Source organism: Pituophis catenifer, unplaced genomic scaffold, assembly GCF_029215685.1.
Source record: "Pituophis catenifer annectens isolate HBS135680 unplaced genomic scaffold, rPitCat1.0.hap2 SCAF_3, whole genome shotgun sequence".
Lineage (NCBI taxonomy): Eukaryota > Metazoa > Chordata > Lepidosauria > Squamata > Colubridae > Pituophis > Pituophis catenifer.
The window spans coordinates 195,333,557-195,352,397 of NW_027256883.1; the positions used below are offsets into that span (position 1 = coordinate 195,333,557).

The following is an 18,841-nucleotide window of genomic DNA, read 5'->3' on the forward strand; positions in this document are numbered from 1 at the left end:
CTACTCATGTATTTTTGCAGGCACTGATCTACTCATGTATTTTTGCAGGCACTGGTCTACTCATTTGTTTTCTTTTAACACTGATCAGCTGTAGGGCGGCCCTTTGAAGCCCCACGGCAAGAGTTTAAACAGTTTTTTTCCCTCTAGCCATCAGCTGGGACTCAGTAGGCAGCAATAGATAGGGGGTGAGGCCAAATAAAAGGTAAGAATAATGCGGGGGATGGGGGCGGGGGGGGCGGGGGGCGGGGGAAGAACTGGTTCGGTGACATCATATTGTCACCGCTACTGGCTCGGGAGAACCGGGCCAAACCGGGAGGAACCCACTAGTGGATCTATGTATAATAGGAGAGGCGCTTTGATGACATGGTCACAGTCATCATTTTGACCTTGTTGACTTCTCCACAGACCCAGAACTCAAGTCTTCCCACATTCAGTAGAGCTTACTCATGTGTGTGTTGGTGTGTAAGGTATTCCAGACAAAGACCTAACTCTTATCATCCAAACAGAACTGAAGAAGATTCTTGGATGAGAAGTGAAACATTTTCAAAGAAAATGAAAGTCCAGTTGTCCTTTTGGAAAATGCACCTTTGGGATAACCATGACCTGGATGACTGAGAATCTTCACAGACATATCATCCAAACACTTCCCATACTCATTCTATGATGAGTGATAGGAAGTCAGTGGACAGTTACTAGCATTTATGTCTAAGTAATAGGTAAAGGTTTCCGGTCCAGTCGTATCTAACTCTAGGGCAGGATGTTCTTAGCTGAGGAAGCCAGCATTGTCTGAAGATATTTCTGTGGTCATGTGGCCAGCATAACTATACTTTGAGGTGCACAGAATGCTGTTACTTTCCCACTGAAGTGGTACCTATTTATCTACTCACATTTGCCTGCTTTCAAACGGCCAGGTGGGCAGGAACTGGGGCAAATAACAGGAACTCGCTCCATTGCGCAGAGCTCGGGTCTCAAACCTGGGCTGTCAGTTTTCCAGCTGACAAACTCAGCATCTTCAACTACTGAGCCATCTCACACACACCCGCCCCAGACAATCACAGCAGGTGCACAACTAGCTGACCTTGTCTAATCTCTGAACAGTTAAGCAAATTCACACCTGATGAATCCTTGGACCAAAGATTGCCAAGAAATAACACAGCTGTGGACTAAAATTGGAAGTGGAAGAAGAGAACATGCTGGAGGAAAGCAGTGGCAAGACACATGTTATCCACCAGAGAACAATAAAATACACATTGCCCAAACTTGCAGTGATAAATTGGTATCTGTGGAAATAAAAAGCCAATTTATTGCAAAGCCACCAGGGTTTCTTTTTTAGGTTATACTGAACAGATGTATGTTTAAACTTTAAACTAACATTTTACTTGGCAAATGAAAATATTTCTCTGTAATGGCACCATTTTTAAAAGTCTTAAATATAGTATTTCACTTCTATCAACACATTGAATCAGACAGCTCCAATAAACAGGTGAGAACTAGGAAAGATAAAAGCAGTTATATGTGGATTGTGAATATTCTCCAACACAATCTGTTTTCTGCTGCTACAGGCCATGTGATATGCATAACACTACTTTGTGCCTATTGCTTATTTCCAAGAATATTACTACCCTGTTTCCCCAATAGTAAGACATCCCCTGATAATAAGCCCAATCGGGCTTTTGAGCGCATCCGGTGAAATAAGCCTCCCCCTGAAAATAAGCCCTCCCCGAAAATATTTAAGCGCAGAGCTGGAAATCAGGTAAGATGACAAAAGGAGCCCCATCTTGTTCCACACACCCAAAAATAATAAGACCTCCCCAAAAATAAGGCCGAGCACTTATTTTGAGGTTCAAAAAAATATAAGACAGGGTCTTATTTTCGGGGAAACACGTTAGCAATATTCAAATTAGTTACACAAGGAGCCATTAACTGTTATTGGGTTATCCTGAATGGTTCAGATACAGGTAGTCCTCGATGTATGACCACAATTGAGCCCAAAATTTCTGTTGCTAAGCAAGACAGTTGTTAAGTGAGTTTTGCCCTGTTTTATGGCCTTTTTGCCATAAGTGTTAAGTGAATCATGAAGTTGTTAAATGAATTAGACTTCCCTCATTGACTTTGCTTGTAGGAAGTTGGCTGGGAAAGTTACAAACAGTGATCACATGACCCCAGACAGTGCAACTGTCATAAATACATGCCAGTTACCAAGCATTCAAATTTTGATCAGATGACCATGGCGGGGTGGGGGGGGGATACTGCAACTGGCATAAGTGCAAAAACAGTCAGAAGTCATTTTTTCAGTACCATTGTAAATTCAAATGATCACTAAATGAATGGTTATAAGTCACGGGCTCCCCATATTAAATTTTACCTTTCTTGTTTTCTAAAATCTTTTTAGAAAATACTTTATTAATAATAGTTTCATTTTTATTTACGGAACATCATTGTCAGTATATTTATTTTGCTCCATTTATTTTACTATTTCTTATTCTCTTAGAAGGGAATATTCAATATTGGTTCTTGAAGGGAATATTCAAAATTGGTTCTTGAAGGAAATATACATAATTGTTTCTTGAAAGGAATATTCAAAATTGTTTCTTGAAAGCAAAAAGTATTTGATTTTCTTATACTTTTTAAATTTGCTTCATAACAAAGCCCTGCCTTAATCTGGGATCAGGCCACTGGTCACATCTGGAATGTTGGGCACCCTTTCAAAACAGGTGTGGCCAACCAGGTGTTGGTACAAAGCCAACATAGATAAGTAGGTAAGAAATTATTATATATACTTTCTTGAGAATAATCCCTAATGTGTGACTTAGTTAAGAGCTGTGATGTATCTCAACCTTGACAGTTTGAAGATGTGTGGACTTCAACTCCCAGAATTCTATGCTGGCTGGGGAATTCTGGGAGTTGAAGTCCACACATCTTCAAACTGCCAAGGTTGAGAAACACTGTATAGTTTATAAGGCGTTGGACTGGCACTGGGGAGATCTAGGTTTCTTCAGCCACAGATAGTTAGTTTATGGAGTAACTTTGGCCCAATCTACTCACAAGCTTTTTGTTGTGGAATAATATGGAAGAAGGAGTCCTATGCAAGCTGCTCTAAACTCTTGGTTTAAAGATGGGTGATAATTCTAACAAATAAATAAGTCACAATAAATACTTCCAAAGTAAATTCTTCCAAAATTCTTTTAAATCGAAATTTTAATCTGTTTTAAATTATTGGGATTTTTAATTGTCTCGGGCTAAATTATTTAATCTGGTTTTAATTATGTTTTTAACTTTTGTATCTATGTATTTTATTTTGTGCCTGTTCACCGCCCTGAGTCCTTCGGGAGTAGGGCGGTATATAAATCTAATAAAACAAACAAACAAAACAAACAAATAAAACAAACAAAGAAACAGTCATATCTAGTTGGAAATACATTAAATCAAGGTAGCAAATCACTTTTTTGTTAAAAGATAAACTTCTTGCTTAAAAGAGCAGCTCTTTCACTCTTTTTCCAGTTATTTTTTTTTAAAGGAACACAGTATCAGCTCAAATTTATTTAAATACTTAGCCATCTTCCTTTTGATTTATAACTCCTACAGAGTATTTGGCTCTTTAAGTTTCTGCCCTCTCTGATAAATTAATTACTTTTTTACCCTTTAAAACTGAGCACAGAACAAGCTGTACTGATTCAAAAACCATGTGAAAATCCAACTTGGGGAAACAAACTAACTTAAATCTCAATTATCTTCCTCTACATCCCAATTCTTACTCAATAAAACAGAGAGAAAAATACACAGCTGAATATTCTTCACCTACCTGGATATAAATAATAGTTAGTGACAGTCTAAGATTTTCTTAGAAAAGTTGTCCCTCAGTTACTTGTGACTATGGCTAATTTTCTTTTTAACCCTATATTTGCTTGTTCAAAAGTTTATCACTCCTCTCTGAGGTCAATAGGTTGTCTTACTATAATCACATTCTTATTGATTAATCAAAGCGTAGCTGCTAGAATCCACACAGCTGGAAAACACTATGAGGCTACAGAAAAGAAGAGTTCGGTGGCCCAATCTTAGCTATGCTTATTCAAAATAAGTTTCACTTCCAGAAAAGCAGGTTTCCTTTTGCAATTTTTTTTGGGCAGGACAGAGAACTGAAATATACACAATGGCTAAGTTCACACATTGATTTTATCAAGGTTGATTGAACAAACAACTTACTGGGATATGTGAATCCAGATTTTATGGCTTGTTCTATAACAAAGGTGGGTTTCAGCAGGTTCTGACCAGTTCTGGAGAACCGGTAGCAAAAATTTTGAGTAGTTCGGAGAACCGGTAAATACCACCTCTGTCTGGCCCCACACCCATCTATTCTCTGCCTCCTGAGTCCCAGCTGATCAGGAGGAAATGGGGATTTTGCAGTAATCTTCCCCTGGAGTGGGGTGGGAATGGAGATTTTACAGTATCCTTCCCATGCCATGCTCACCAAGCCATGCCCACCAAGCCATGCCATGCTCACCAAGCCATGCCACGCCCACTAAGCCACACCCACAGAACCAGTAGTAAAAAAAATTTGAAACCCACCACTGTGGGTGGGTGTGCCTTCAACTCAGTTGACTCCTTGCAATTGCCTGGATAAGTTCCTCAGTTTTCTTAGCAAGATTTCAGAAGTAGCTTGCCATTACCTGCTTCCTAGGGCTGAAAGAGAGCGTGACAGGCCCAAGGTTACCCAGGTGGCTTTGTGCTCAAGCAGGACTTGATGATCTCCCACTTTCGAGCTTTAATCATTACACTAAATTGGCTCTCCAATCAATGAAGGTGACTTTAAAAATTGTGGCTTAATTTAAGGCTATTAAAATTGCTTTCCTCTCACCTAGATGCGAGCAAAAAGTTATCTTTTGGTAAACTTCTAAGTATTATCCAGATTATTTCATCTAAGAGGTGCAAGCACAAACTTTATGCTGAAATGGCCAATAATGATCACATCTGTTTTCTGGAAATATTAACCCATCATAGTAATGCCAGTGAAACTGCTTTTCTAGTTAACTGGTACAGTACTTGGATGTTTATTTTCTGTCCATCCCTCTAAAAAAATGCATAAAGATTTGATTGTTGTTTTTGTTAATGCTTTACAGCTGAAAGTAACTAAATAACCTTCAGGGGAAAGTAAACTTTTTTTCCCCCTACAAGCATTCTTACCCGGTTGGAGGTGATTTAGTCGGAGGAACATCTGTTTGACTCCTTTCCCATCGTCATTCGTTCTCAGAACTCCCACTATGTATGTCGGCCTCTAGCCTGTTTATTCAATTGCTTGCTTGGTTGTGTTTTTTTTTTTTACCCCCCTTACAGAGTAAAATCCACCAGACTTCACTTAAATGTCTTGCAGGCAACTAATGTCTTTGATGTTGTCTAGGTTTTATAATGAAAGTGGAAATCCATGTATAATTATATGGATGTGTTTGAAATAGGTCCCACACTGGTCTGCAGTGGAAATTGTGCTTTGGCTATTTTGAAAGTTGCTAGTTGCTTTTATAACTTGGTTGCTGTTTATCTTATATGGTTTGTATGTTTTTTGATATTTGTATGTTTTCATATTGTATTTGTTTTGCTTTTTAACTGTTGTACGCAGGGGTGGGTTCTAAAATTTTTTACTACCGGTTCTGTGGGCGTGGCTTATTTTGTAGGCATGGCTTGATGGTCATGTGACAATTCTTTAGGATTTAGCAGAGGAACTGGTCTACCAGGCTTTTAACTGCTTGCTGAGCTGTACTGGTCTGCCCATTTATTTTTGCAGGCACCAGTCTACTCATTTGTTTTTGGAGGCACCGAGCTACCACCAAACTGCCTTTTACCACTGATCAGCTATAGGGCAGCCCTTTGAAGCCCCGCGGCAAGAGTTTAAACAGTTTTTTTTCCTTATAGCCCATCAGCTGGGATGCAGGAGGCAGCAATAGATTGGGGGTGGGGCCAAATAAAAGGTAAAAATAACGCGGGGAGGTGGGCGGGGTGGGTGGGGTGGGCAGAACCGGTTTGGTGACGTCATATCGTCACCGCTACCGGTTCGGCGGAACCGGGAGGAACCGGGAGAAACCCACCACTGGTTGTATGGCACCCAGAGTCATGTGTTTTGAGATAGGAAGGAAGGAAGGAAGGAAGGAAGGAAGGAAGGAAGGAAGGAAGGAAGGAAGGAAGGAAGGAAGGAAAGAAAATAGATATTCATAGGGGGGTGTCAAAATGGCAGCCATGATCACACAATCAAAGCCCCATCCCTTTTTAAACTGTGTGTCAACTATGGAAGCCATATTAGCACCAGAAGCTTCCACGCTGCCAACTCCATGCGCCTGGGAAAGTAGGAGGGAGGATTTAGGAGAGTGAATGTAGTTAGACATAATAGCATTCTTCCCTTCGGCCAAGGTCATGGTGTTTATGCATCTAGAGGTAGAGGAGGAGTGGTTTCAGGGATAGCTCAAGTTGGGATGGATGATGATTGGATCATGTGACAGACTGATGGATGAAGGGGCTGGATTTGTGGTTTTGATTTACTGAGGGAAAACCTGAAACACTCAGATTTGGGTTTTCCCAGATGTGCCAATATACCTACTCTAATAAATGGGAACTTTGAGAAAATGCCTGCCTCACAGTTTATACTTGCAGTTGGGGACTTTCTGGAATGCTGACAGTGTTGCATGATGGTAGCCAACATTTTTACTCTTCTGAATCTCCCATAAGATGCCCCTGTAAGCATATTTAAGATACCTTTAGAGCAGCGGTGGGTTTCAAAATTTTTTACTACCGGTTCTGTGGGTGTGGCTTGGTGGGCGTGGCTTGGTGGGTGTGGCAGGGGAAGGATACTGTAAAATCTCCATTCCCACCCCACTCCAGGGGAAGGTTACTGCAAAATCTCCATTTCCTCCCGATCAGCTGGGACTTGGGAAGCAGGGAATAAATGGGGGTGGGGCCAGTCAGAATTTTTACTACCGGTTCTTCGAACTATTCAAAATTTCCGCTACCGGTTCTCCAGAACTGGTCAGAACCTGCTGAAACCCACTTCTGCTTTAGAGACCTTCCTTATACATCTGAACTAATTTACATGTGACAATTGTATTTCCTTCCTTACCGTAGCTGCTTCTTCCAGATCATATCCTGGTTTCTTTATCTTTGGTCTAGATTAAAGCACTTTAATTTATGCAGGACTGTGTGTTCTAGGTCAGTTATGCTAAACCAAGTGTGATTTGCTTGACTTTGGCTTAGTATGTTAAACAAGCACAGCCATTAAGATTTATAAATCATGATTTAATATTCAGTGTATTACATAAATACCACTGTTTGTTTAGTAAAGTGTCTAAACAATACAGGATTTAACTGGAACTAGCTGTTATAGTGTTGCAAATGCCTCATGTAATTTTTGGAATAGATTTCACTTCTACCTATGTATAGTAGACTTGTAAACCAGTCTGAGTCTCATACTTGAAGGGCAAAAATCCATGAACAACAACTACATCCAACCATCAATCTCAGTCAAGCCTCCTTTGCATGTAAATTTACTTTTGCTTGCGTTCATCCACTGATGCTATTTCCACATAATAGCAATAGCATTTAGATTTTATACCTCTTTACAGCACCCTCTAAGCCACAGGTATCAAACTTGCCGCGTCATGATGCCGTCACGTGATGTATCGTGACATTTTTCCCTTCACGGATCTAGATGGGCGTGGCCTGCGTGTGATGCATCTGGCCCGCGGGCTGCAAGTTTGACCCCCCTTCTCTAAGCGGTTTACAGATATATCACCAAGTTGCCCCCAACAATCTGGGCCCTTGTTTTACTGACATCAGAAGGATGGAAAGCTGATTTCAACTTTGAGCCAGTGAGACTCGAACTGCTGGCAGTTGGCAGTCAATAGAATTAGCCCGTAATATAATTCTCATGTCAGTGTATTTGTCCCATATATCATTATATATTAATCTTTAAAACACAAACACAGTCAATCAGTCCTGCACATACAACACATAATATCTAAACCAGAGAAACAGAGGCTAGAAAGTGGTTTGTTGCATATAAAGCTTACGCCAACATCCGGCTTTGTGTGCTGCTAAATCCAGCGAAGGAACGGCTCCTGGTGATTCTTCCCCCATCAGCAGGGGAGGCAAAGGTTAGTTTCACTGACATGATTCGTGGTTAATAGATGCTGGCTCTAGAAATTAAGCAAACAAAAATAAATGCATCAAACGGTTAGGCAGGAAATGGAGAAAACATTGAACTCTGTTTGCAGAATTAGGGTATCTGAATACATGGAGCTACCTACATTCAGTTGGATTCTTGGTTCATTAAACCAGTTATTGCTTTTCAAGGTTTCAGGAAGGATCTTCCAAGAATTTTATATATATACTGCATACTGTAAATTGAATGAATGAATGAATGAATGAATGAATGAATGAATGAAATATTCTTTGGATGCAAAATGCATTTATTCCACCAAAGAGTTAAGATGAAGAATTGTTATATGATCACGTTCTTTTGTTTTTTGTCACAGACATTTTTCCAATTCGCCATCATATTGCTGCATTTTCCAATTTGGAAAACAAAGGGACTTGATCTAATTCTGACTGCTGTGGAATATTTGAACAGATATTTCAGGCTCTAAAATGGATATTTTGTATTACACCACAGACTCGGTGCTAACCTCTGTCATTATTCTGCAAACTAGTAAAAGAACTCTTTAAAAAATTCAGCACATCAGATTGAATCCATGGCAATACAGAGCCATTATTCTCTTCACCATAGTTGGCTAAAAAAGTCACAGCAGATCGGATCCTCACCCTATGCCACATTGTAAATCAAAGAATACTTTTCCTTGATCAAAAGCTTCAGTGATGTACCAAACCTACACTCTAGAAAATAGTGGTTGACACCAAGCAAGATTAAATTCCATTTAATTTCCATGTTATATTTCATTATAATTAATGCAGCTATATGGTGCAGGAGAAGACTCCTGCGAGTCCCTTGGACTGCAAGGCGATCAAACTGGTCAGTTCTAGAGATCAACCCTGACTGCTCTTTAGAAAGCCAGATCTTGAAATGAGACTCAAATACTTTGGCCACCTAATGAGAAGGAAGGACTCACTGGAAAAGAGCCTAATGCTGGGAACAATTGAGGGCAAAAGAAGAACGGGACAACAGAGAATGAGGTGGCTGGATGGAGTCACTGAAGCAGTAGGCATGGGCTTAAATGGACTCCAGAGGATGGTGGAGGAAAGGAAGGCCTGGAGGAACATTGTCCATGGGGTCGCGATGGGTCGGACACGACTTTGCAACTAACAACAACAATGCAGCTATTTTCCCTCATAGACTCTGAAAGGTCATGTTAAACATAATTTAGAAACTTTTTTTAAAGGTTTCTGAGTACAGCGATCTGGTCGATGACACCATGACATCACACGCAGACATGACCAATAGAAAATCCATCATTCAAATCATCAGCATGATGTCACAATGCCCTCTGCCCTCCCTTATCCCCAATGCAGACACTGTATATTTAGGGGCTGTTCCATTGCTTCCACGGGGCAGACCCTCGGCCTGCCAAAAGCCATTGTTTGCAAATGGCAGATACACCCCCACACATGGCACCCACCAAGCAGCGACCAATCAAGCAACATTATGCTTTGGTAGGATGCATAGACTCAGCTTTGCAGTACATCTCTAAAGCATGATTGCTTATAGAACCAACTGTACTGTACATATGTATACATGGCAGATATCAATATGACCTCCTCATAATCCCATCAATATTTTCCCGTCAATATTGCCACCACTTTTGGAAAAGGGCATTTAGTTTTTCAGATGCTCTGAACTCTCCCTTTTCTCAGCTACTGTATGTAGAATTTCTTAACGGTTAGAACAATTAATCAGTAGAATGGCTTGCCTCCAGGAGTTATGGGTGCTCCAACACTGGAGGGTTTTTTTTTTTTAAAGAAGAGACTGGACAGTCACTTGCCTGAAATGGAATAGGTTTTCCTGCTTGAGTAGGGGGGTTGGATTAGAAGACCTCCAAGATCCCTTCCAACTCTATTATTCTGGATGAGACACATTGAGGTTTTTTTTAAAGGACAGGAAGTATCAGGATTAATACACACACACCCTTCAAAAATAGCTATCCCCTCCCTCTGTGATATTTGTAAGCATGATACGGTCATTAAAAAGAGACCAGAAACATTTTGCCAAAAATTGGAGCATGCTTTGATTCATGCATCTATCGTACTTTCAGGATTCCACTGCCTTTAGGAAGGGGGGAAAGGCTGCGTGTTAAATACATTTTCTGAAACAACAACCTTCCTCTAGGACAAATGACACATTTAAACAGCCTTTATTTTATCAACAGGCTATATTAGATTCAGCGTTTGCAAGCTCTAATTGCATTTTTCATATTCTGCTTAAAGGACCACTCAGATGCTATAAAGAGAAATATAATGAATCCAACAATCATAGATCAGGAATTGCATTTATTTATTACATTTTACACACACATATCCCTCTTCCCTCTGCCTGTTTATTATTATAACTCCTCATGGGAGAAAAGGAGCACTTCATGTTAGCCTATGCCTTCTCAAATTCTGATTTATTGAATAAATGAAAACAGTCTGGAGTCATACAACGCACTACTTGATAAACAGCAGTAGTATGCAATACTACCACCAAAATAGTTTTACTGAAATTTACTACTTTTACTGAACCATAAACCATAGTTTGCAGACCACATTGTGTTCACACAGCACTGCAACCCAAAACAGAAAAAAAAAACACATTGTGGAGTTTGTAAATCATGGCGAGTTAAATTAGAAAGTACTAGACAATAACTGATGCTCTTTGGCTGAATGTAAATACTGCATTGTAAGCCTGCAGTACGATGTGTGGTGGGCATCCAACTGCAATTATTCTGGAATTCAAATATAGTTGGAGCAGCTAGACTTTAATTCAAGTGAATATGGCAGGTATGTGCATATAGGTGTGAAGAAAGCTTTTATTTATTTATATCCCAAGTCTTTGGATAAATCAAATAATAATAATAATAATAATAATAATAATAATAATAATAATAATAATAATAATAATAATAATAATAATAATTTTATTTCTATACCGCCCTTCTCCCGAAGGACTCAGGGCGGTGTACAGCCTATTTAAAAACACAAAAAACACGACAACAATAGGTATAGAGAAACTTTTTAATTTTCTGTATAACTATCCAGCTCACTGTCTTGTCTAGTCTTGACCTACAAAAGACCCCAGGCAGAGATCTATCTATCTATCTATCTATCTATCTATCTATCTATCTATCATCTATCTATCTATCTATCTATCTATCTATCTATCTATTCATTCATTCCCACCTTCAAGTCAACATTCACTCCTGGCACCTGTCTGGACAAATCCCTTCAATATTTTGGCAAGGATTTTTGGAAGTCATTTGCCGTTGCCTCCCTTCTAGGACTGAGAGAGAGGGACTGGCCCAGGGGCACCCAAATGGCTTTGTTCTGTAGGAGGTTAGCACCCACCCCTCTCTTAGAAGAATGAAATATTCTAGGAAATGTTAAAAAGGCAGAATATGATACTTCCCTGGATGAGAAATGGAGAAACATGTTTTTTAGGCAGGAAGCAGACTCACTCTTAAGAGCCCCCACCCTCCTCAATAGCCCACAGCAGATGTCAGCACTTTAGAGATAAAGAGATAGCTAGGTATATTCATAAGCAAATGCCCTCATCCAGGATCCAACAAAGATAGGATTAGCCTTCTACCCATCTAGCAACAGAACTCACCACATGGCACTTAGGGAGATTGCATCACCCAGCAAGGCTCAAATAAGCCTGGGACTCAAAAGACAACCTACAAATTTACCCCGGCATGGCCCCATGGGAGTCTGACAACCAATCAGAATACAAGCTCAAATTCAAAGCCCAACAGAGGGTATAAATCTCCCTCTCTCTCTCTCTCTCTCTTTGTCTCTGTCTCTCTATTCTCTCTGTCTGTCTCTCTCTCTCTCTCTGTTCTCTCTGTTCTCTCTGTCTATCTGTCTGTCTGTCTCTCTCTGTCTCTGATCTCTCTCTATCTTCTCTCTCTCTCTCCCTCCCTCCCTCCCTCCCTCCCTCCCTCTCTGTGTGTGTGTGTGTGTCCACCAACTATCTTTTCAAGCAGTCTCCATGAATCCAGTGTCTTTTCCCCCACTTGGAACTGAACCCAGATGGACATTTCTTCTAACAATTTGTAAGGTGGACTAGAAAGAGTTTCCCACTTTCTAGCCTGGTGCATTAACCACTACACTAAACTGACTCTTCATTCATTCCTGATCCTTTAAACCAGAGATGCTGAAGATTATACTCAGATTCTCTGAATCCAAAGCACATGTTCCATCCTGATGCTGCAGCTCACCCCTCCGAGCTAAGCCATGTTGTAAGAACAATTGAGCCAACATACAAAGACAAAGCTTTGCCCTGGCACTCAGTTGTCTTTCTTGTAACAGCACAGAGCAGTCATCTGTTGCGATTAGAATGCAAACACCCATCTCTGTCCTGGGGCAAGGCCCAGTTCTGAGCAAACATTCAACCACTTACACACTAGAATATCTTGCATAACAGATGCGCCTGCCCTCTCACACTTCACAATCAATGGTCCAGTTTTCAAGGGAAGAAAAAGAAGTCAGCCTATTCATTTCTCTCCATCACCATCCACCCTGCCTGCCAGTTCTTTGAATAGTTCAGTACCAGGATCCACTCAAACTAGCACAGACAGCCCCTAAACAGAACTCTTGTTTATTTTTCTCAAAGAAGGTTCAATTTAACTTCATCATGCTAGGCCCAAGGTCTTGAGTACTGGGAGGGTTTTACTTTCAATTGCAAAGACTGGTTCTTGGTTCCCATTCTGATCATGTTGCCACCCCCAGAGTGCTAAATTCCCTTTGGCTTTCTTTCCTGCTTCCCATTATCACTCAATCCTTTGTGTTTCTTGAGGGAATTCAGGTCCCTGGTGCTGCATGCGCATTGAATGGAGGTCAGAGGCCGACCACCTCACAAGACGCAGAAGGCCAATAAATCTGAACAGTGGACAGAAAGCAGTTGAAAATCCTCCCACGCCTGCAACTACAAGCAAGCTGATGAAATGCAAAACCCCAGGTTTTAAATATTTGCCTTTTTAAAATAAAAAATATCAATACTCCTGAAGATAACATAGACCAAGCCAGCTGGTCTAAATTATCTAATTTGGAATAAAGCCTCAGTTGTACCCATAAAGCCATTTCACTAAATTCCATGTAAAAGACAACATACAGCTATTTTTCTTATAGCAGTTCATAGCAAAGCATAGATTAATTTGCTATCATGTGAGATCTGTGAGTGTGTATGAGAGTGTATATGAATGTGTGTTTGTGTGTGTGTGAGAAAGAGAGAGAGAGAGAGGGAGGGATGGAGGGAAAGAATAAGTGCAAAAAGTCCAATTCAGATCCAGTCCCACTTTCATTGAAATCATCTCTTTGAAATTATAATACTACTTCTTTTGACATTCATTCTTAAATTAATGTCTTGGAGAAAGGTAACAGGAATGTTTATCGAATGTGTAGATGGCACAACATTTGGATAGCAAATAACCCAGAAGTCAGAAATGAAATTCAAAACAAGCTTGAGAAGTTAGCGAAATAGGCTGAAAGTGACAAAATGAAATGCAAGAGAAATATGTGCAAAGTTCTTCTGTACTGTACATAAGTATTTGATTTGAAAATAATCAAATACTTATGTACAGTATGAGGGATACCTGGGATAGGAGTTAGTTCTTAGATGAACATAGCAGAGGTGGTATTCAGCAGGTTCTGACCAGTTCTGGAGAACCGGTAGCAGAAATTTTGAGTAGTTCAGAGAACTGGTAAATACCACCCCTGACTGGCCCCGTCCCTATCTATTCTCTGCCTCCCAAGTCCCAGCTGATCGGGAGGAAATGGGGATTTTTCAGTAACCTTCCCCTGGAGTGGGGAGGGAATGGAGATTTTACAGTATCCTTCCCCTGCCACGCCCACCAAGCCATGCCCACCAAGCCACACCCACAGAACCAGTAGTAAAAAAATTTGAATCTCACCACTAGAACATAGATTCATTTCAGAGGTCCTTGGTGCTATCTGAGTTTGGTTATTTTCTTGCAGATGTTTCATTACCCAAATTAAGTAACATCATCAGTGCTAGTGGTAGAGATTGCATTCACCAGTGCTAGAGATTCATTTTCCTATTACCAAGAAACAAATCTACTTCTTACCAGTTTTTCAGAAAGCTGGTAGAGAATCCCAACATCTCTATGCAAGAGATATATCAGTTCTAAAATGAAAGTAATTGCTGGAATTCTTGTGACCCTCATACCATCTTTTCTAATAGATCTTCCTAAAGAAAGAAGACAAATTCTGTGAAAATTTTGCTTGGAAAAGATTAACTTTCCAGTTAGGCAGGTGCCCAAGAGCTGCCCAGCTTGATACCTGGCTTGGTAAAGGAAGGTTTACATGAAAATGATTTTGGAAAAGTGGTTGATTGCAAATTAGTTTGAGCCAACAATGTGATGCCAAAAAAAAAGGCAGATATAAATGTAGGCTGCAACAACAAAATTAAATTTCCAGCTCATGAGAAAAATACCACCCTTTAAAAAAAGAGAAATTAGAATAGGTTCAAGGGTAATTGGGGGATTAGAAACTTGGGTTTATGAAGAGAAATTCCTGGGTATGTTTAGCTTTCAGAAAAATAGGGGGAGGGGTATACTAGCAGTCTTCAAATACTTGAGAAAATGTCATGTAGAAGGTCAAGAGCTCTTCCTTCTCATTCCAGAATGAAGGGCACAGTCTAATGGACTTAATTTACACAACATTCCCCTGATTTTTTTTTTTTTAGGGGAAACAAAATTATTTGTAACAGTAAATAACAGTTTGACACTAGCCAGAGAAGTGGTGGTTGGAAAGTAATTTATCAATTACCAAAAAGTTAAACCGTGTCTTTAATTTAAACAAGGCTCTTGATTTGATGAGCTAAATGCCTCCTTCCAATGCTATGATTCTCTTTCTTCTGTATCTCCTTCAGCAATAAATAGAGGATTTCTTTTTAAAAAAAGTACTAATAGACTAGGGATGACCAACATTTTTTTGCAGCTAGGGCATGAATAGCCCAAATGTCTTTTGGAAGCATGACTGCCCGCAGAATTCTGTCCGCAGAATTGAGAGGACTACAATTTTGAAATGGGTGCCTTCAGCCCCTACTCCATCTCTAACAGCCCCCACCCACCGAAAACAAATGCACTAAAGATTCTAATACCATGATGGTGAACCTCTATGGGCATGTGAACCTCTATGGGCATGTGAGCCGTCACCCCAGTTCAGCTCTGCTGAACATGCGGGTGCGCATGCACCTCCCGCTGGCCAGCTGGTCTTCAGGTGTTTGCCATGCATGTGAGGGGGGCGCATGTGGGGGGGCACGCATGCATGTGCGGGGGTGGAGCACGAGCAGGGGGCTGTGCATGTATGCACAGGGCAAAGGTGCATGTGTGGGGGCCACATGTGCATGTGGGGGGGGCACATGTGGGGGGCGTGCACCACTGGTGAAATCTAAAATTTGTTACTACCAGTTCTGTGGGCGTGGCTTGGGGGGGTGTAATGTGACTGGGTGGGCATGGCCAATTTGTTTTTTTTTTTACTTTTAAAACCATTTCAAAAGGCTCTGACGATCCCAGCTGAGTTGCCTGATCGGCAGAGAGTTTTTTTCTTTTAAATGCCTCTGACGATCCCAGCTTAGTTGCCTGATCGTTAGAGGCATTTACAAGAAAAAAAGTCTCTGCCGATCAGGCAACTCAGCTTGGATCGTCAGAGGCATTTAAAAGAAAAAAAGGGTTTTTTTTCTTTTAAAAGCCTTTGATAATCCCAGCTGAGCCGCGCGATCATCAGAGGCTATTTTTTTTACTTTTAAAAGCATTTTTTCGGCTGAAGAGGTTGTAGAAAAAATGCTTTTAAAAGTTAGAAAAAGCCTCTGATGATTGTGCGGCTCAGCTGGGTATGGGAGTGGGGCAGGGATTTTTGCTACCAGTTCTCCGAACCACCCGCTTCCATCGCTACCGGATCAGGCGATCCAGTCCGAACCGGGAGCATTTCATCGCTGGCGTGCGTGCATTGCATTTGGGGGGATCGGGAGCACGCATATTTGGGCACTCAGTCTGAAAAAGGTTAGCCATCATTGCTCTAACATGTCTTAACAGCAGTGAGGATTATTTTCACATAATACTGGAAAAATGAATCTATACCACAAGATGAAGACATAGTCAAGAAGATACTAGATTGTGCAGAAATGGATAGATTGACATTGAAAATTAAGCAGAAAGGATGTAGAATGTTATCAAACATGGCATTTATTTTACCAATGGTTGGAAAAAAGGGGTGGAGATTAAGAATGTAATTGGTATTGTTAAGCAAATTAAATACTCAGACAACACGATGTTTATAAAGCACTAAGAATTGTATTTAATAGAAAATCAATCATTTTAAAAAAACCTCTAGGGCAAGGGTGTCAAACTCGTGGCCCATGAGCCGGATGCATCACGCGCTGACCATGTCCATGCCCAGTTTAGCCAAGGGGAAAAAATTCTCAATACGTCATGTAACGATGCCGTGACAACGTGAGTTTGATACCCCTGCTCTAGAGCTAGAATATCAGAAGAATCTTTAAAGCTGCAAAAAAAGAATTTGAAGAACACGTGAAATGTACAGATTTGTCTGTCTCTGATGCTGACAGTTGGTGTAGGGCAGGGGTCTCCAACCGTGGCAACTTTAAGCCTGGAGGACGTCAACTCCCAGAATTCCTCAGCCAGCAAGCTGGGAGTTGACGTCCTCCAGACTTAAAGTTGCCAAGGTTGGAGACCCCTGGTGTAGGGAACAATTGTACGCTCTTTGTTCTCTCATGAAAAGCAACCTTGGACAGCTGCAGATGTAATTAAAAGATGGACAACAGGAAAGTCCACCCAACTCTTTTCCAAGGGGACATGCCTGCAATCAAAATTGTTTCCCTTAGCTGGTTTAGGGGGGCAGAAGTGACAGAGTTGGCTTATTTAAGTCTTTGGCTGTATTGTTCAAAGGGAAGAGAAAGACTTCTTTCACTTCTTTCCAAATGTACTTGCACTGTTTTGATGCACGTGTGACTCTTCCACTCATCTGATTCAGTTCTGCTTTTTTTGGTACCACAATGGGATGTGGCAGAAGGAGCAGAAAGGGCAAAGCAACATAAAGAGTAGAGCCCAATAATGCTTCAGAACAACTAGATTCTGTACTAGCTTCATACCTCACGAGTATCAACCTTGTTAACTCTCAAGACTCTTTTTTCCACTATTTATTTATTTATTTTATTTATTTTATTTTATTTAACTTACATGCCGCCCTATCTCCAATGGACTCAGGGCAGCTCACAACAATAAAATCCACAATAACCACAGTACAAAGTTAAAATACCTAATTAAACCAAATAAAAGTTAAAAACCCATATAAAACCCCATCAGTCCAGGCAGGGGGACTTGAATAACCAAGTTTTTAATTCGCGGTGGAAAGTGCGAAGGTCAAGGGCCAGCTGGAGCCCCAAGGGGAGTTGATTCCAGAGGGTGGGCACGCCCACAGAGAAGGCTCTACCCCTGGGGGCCACCAGCCGACATTGTCTAGCTGATGGCACCCTGAGCAGGCCCTCCCTATGGGCGTGAACCCATTCAAAATAGACTGTGATTAATCTATACTGGGATATGTGTGTGCATATATCATATGTATATGTGTGTGCATGTATGTGTATGGGCATATATTTATTTTCTTTTGACAGAGGTGGGTTTCAGCAAGTTCTGATCAGTTCTGGAGAACCAGTAGCGGAAATTTTGAGTAGTTCAGAGAACCAGTAGTAAAAATTCTGACTGGCCCCGCCCCCATCTATTCTCTGCCTCCCAAGTCCCAGTTGATCAGGAGAAAATGGGGATTTTGCAGTATCCTTCCCCTGGAGTGGGGTGGGAATGGAGATTTTACAGTATCCTTCCCCTGGAGTGGGATGGGAATGGAGATTTTACAGTATCCTTCCCCTGCCACGCCCACCAAACCATGCCCACCAAGCCATGCCACGCCTACCAAGCCACACCCACAGAACCGGTAGTAAAAAAATTTGAAACCCACCACTGGAGAGCAGGCATCAGAATTTCATTTTTAATGTGTTCTAGTGTGTTCATAGAAAAAGTGGTAATAAAGGTTATCTTATTTTAGCTTGGCAGCTTGAAGATATGTGGATTTCCATTCCCAGGATTCTGCAAAATTCTGGGAGTTGAAGTCCACACATTGTCAGATTGCGAAGGGCGAGAAAATCTGTTCCACAGGCTGCCTTTCATTTCATTTTAAATGGAAAAGAAATTGATTTTTTACATAGTTGGCATATAAGGTGTGTGTGTGTGTGTGTGTATACATACACATACAGGGGTGGGCTGCTGGGGGTTTCGAGGGGTTCGGGAGAACATCTAGCTAAGATTCTGTACAGTTTGGAGAACCCCCAAATCCCACTCCTGGCTGGCCCTGTCTACCTCACCCCGCCCCTCCCAGGAGTCCCCACATGGACCATTTTGGATACAGGTAAGTTCAGGGCACGCGCGCAGAAGCTTGGAGAGGGCAAAAAATGAGCCTACCGGCAGTTTGGGAAAGCCTGAAACGGACCATTTCCAGCCTCCAGAGGGCCTCTGGAGCCTGGGGAGACCATTTTCGGCCTCCCGGAGGCTTGATGACAGAGCCCGGAAGCAAAAATCCCCCCCCAAGGTGCAGGAGGCTGACTAGGCCACGCCCACCATGG

The 18,841-nt window shown here is 41.2% G+C and overlaps 1 protein-coding gene across 5 annotated transcripts in view; it reads right to left on the reverse strand.

The window, feature by feature from the left end:
• Nucleotides 1–18,841, reverse strand: part of RIPOR3 (RIPOR family member 3) — a 143,127-nt gene that overhangs the window by 69,472 nt on the left and 54,814 nt on the right. For 4 of the 5 annotated variants that reach the window (XM_070941746.1, XM_070941741.1, XM_070941742.1 and 1 more), the window contains one exon: nucleotides 8,049–8,174. In XM_070941746.1, the coding sequence (XP_070797847.1) occupies nucleotides 8,049–8,149 (101 nt within the window). In that variant the 5' untranslated portion in view covers nucleotides 8,150–8,174. Of the gene's footprint in view, nucleotides 1–8,048; nucleotides 8,175–14,270; nucleotides 14,300–18,841 lie in introns of those variants that run through there. The other variant, XM_070941745.1, reaches the window with a different exon arrangement.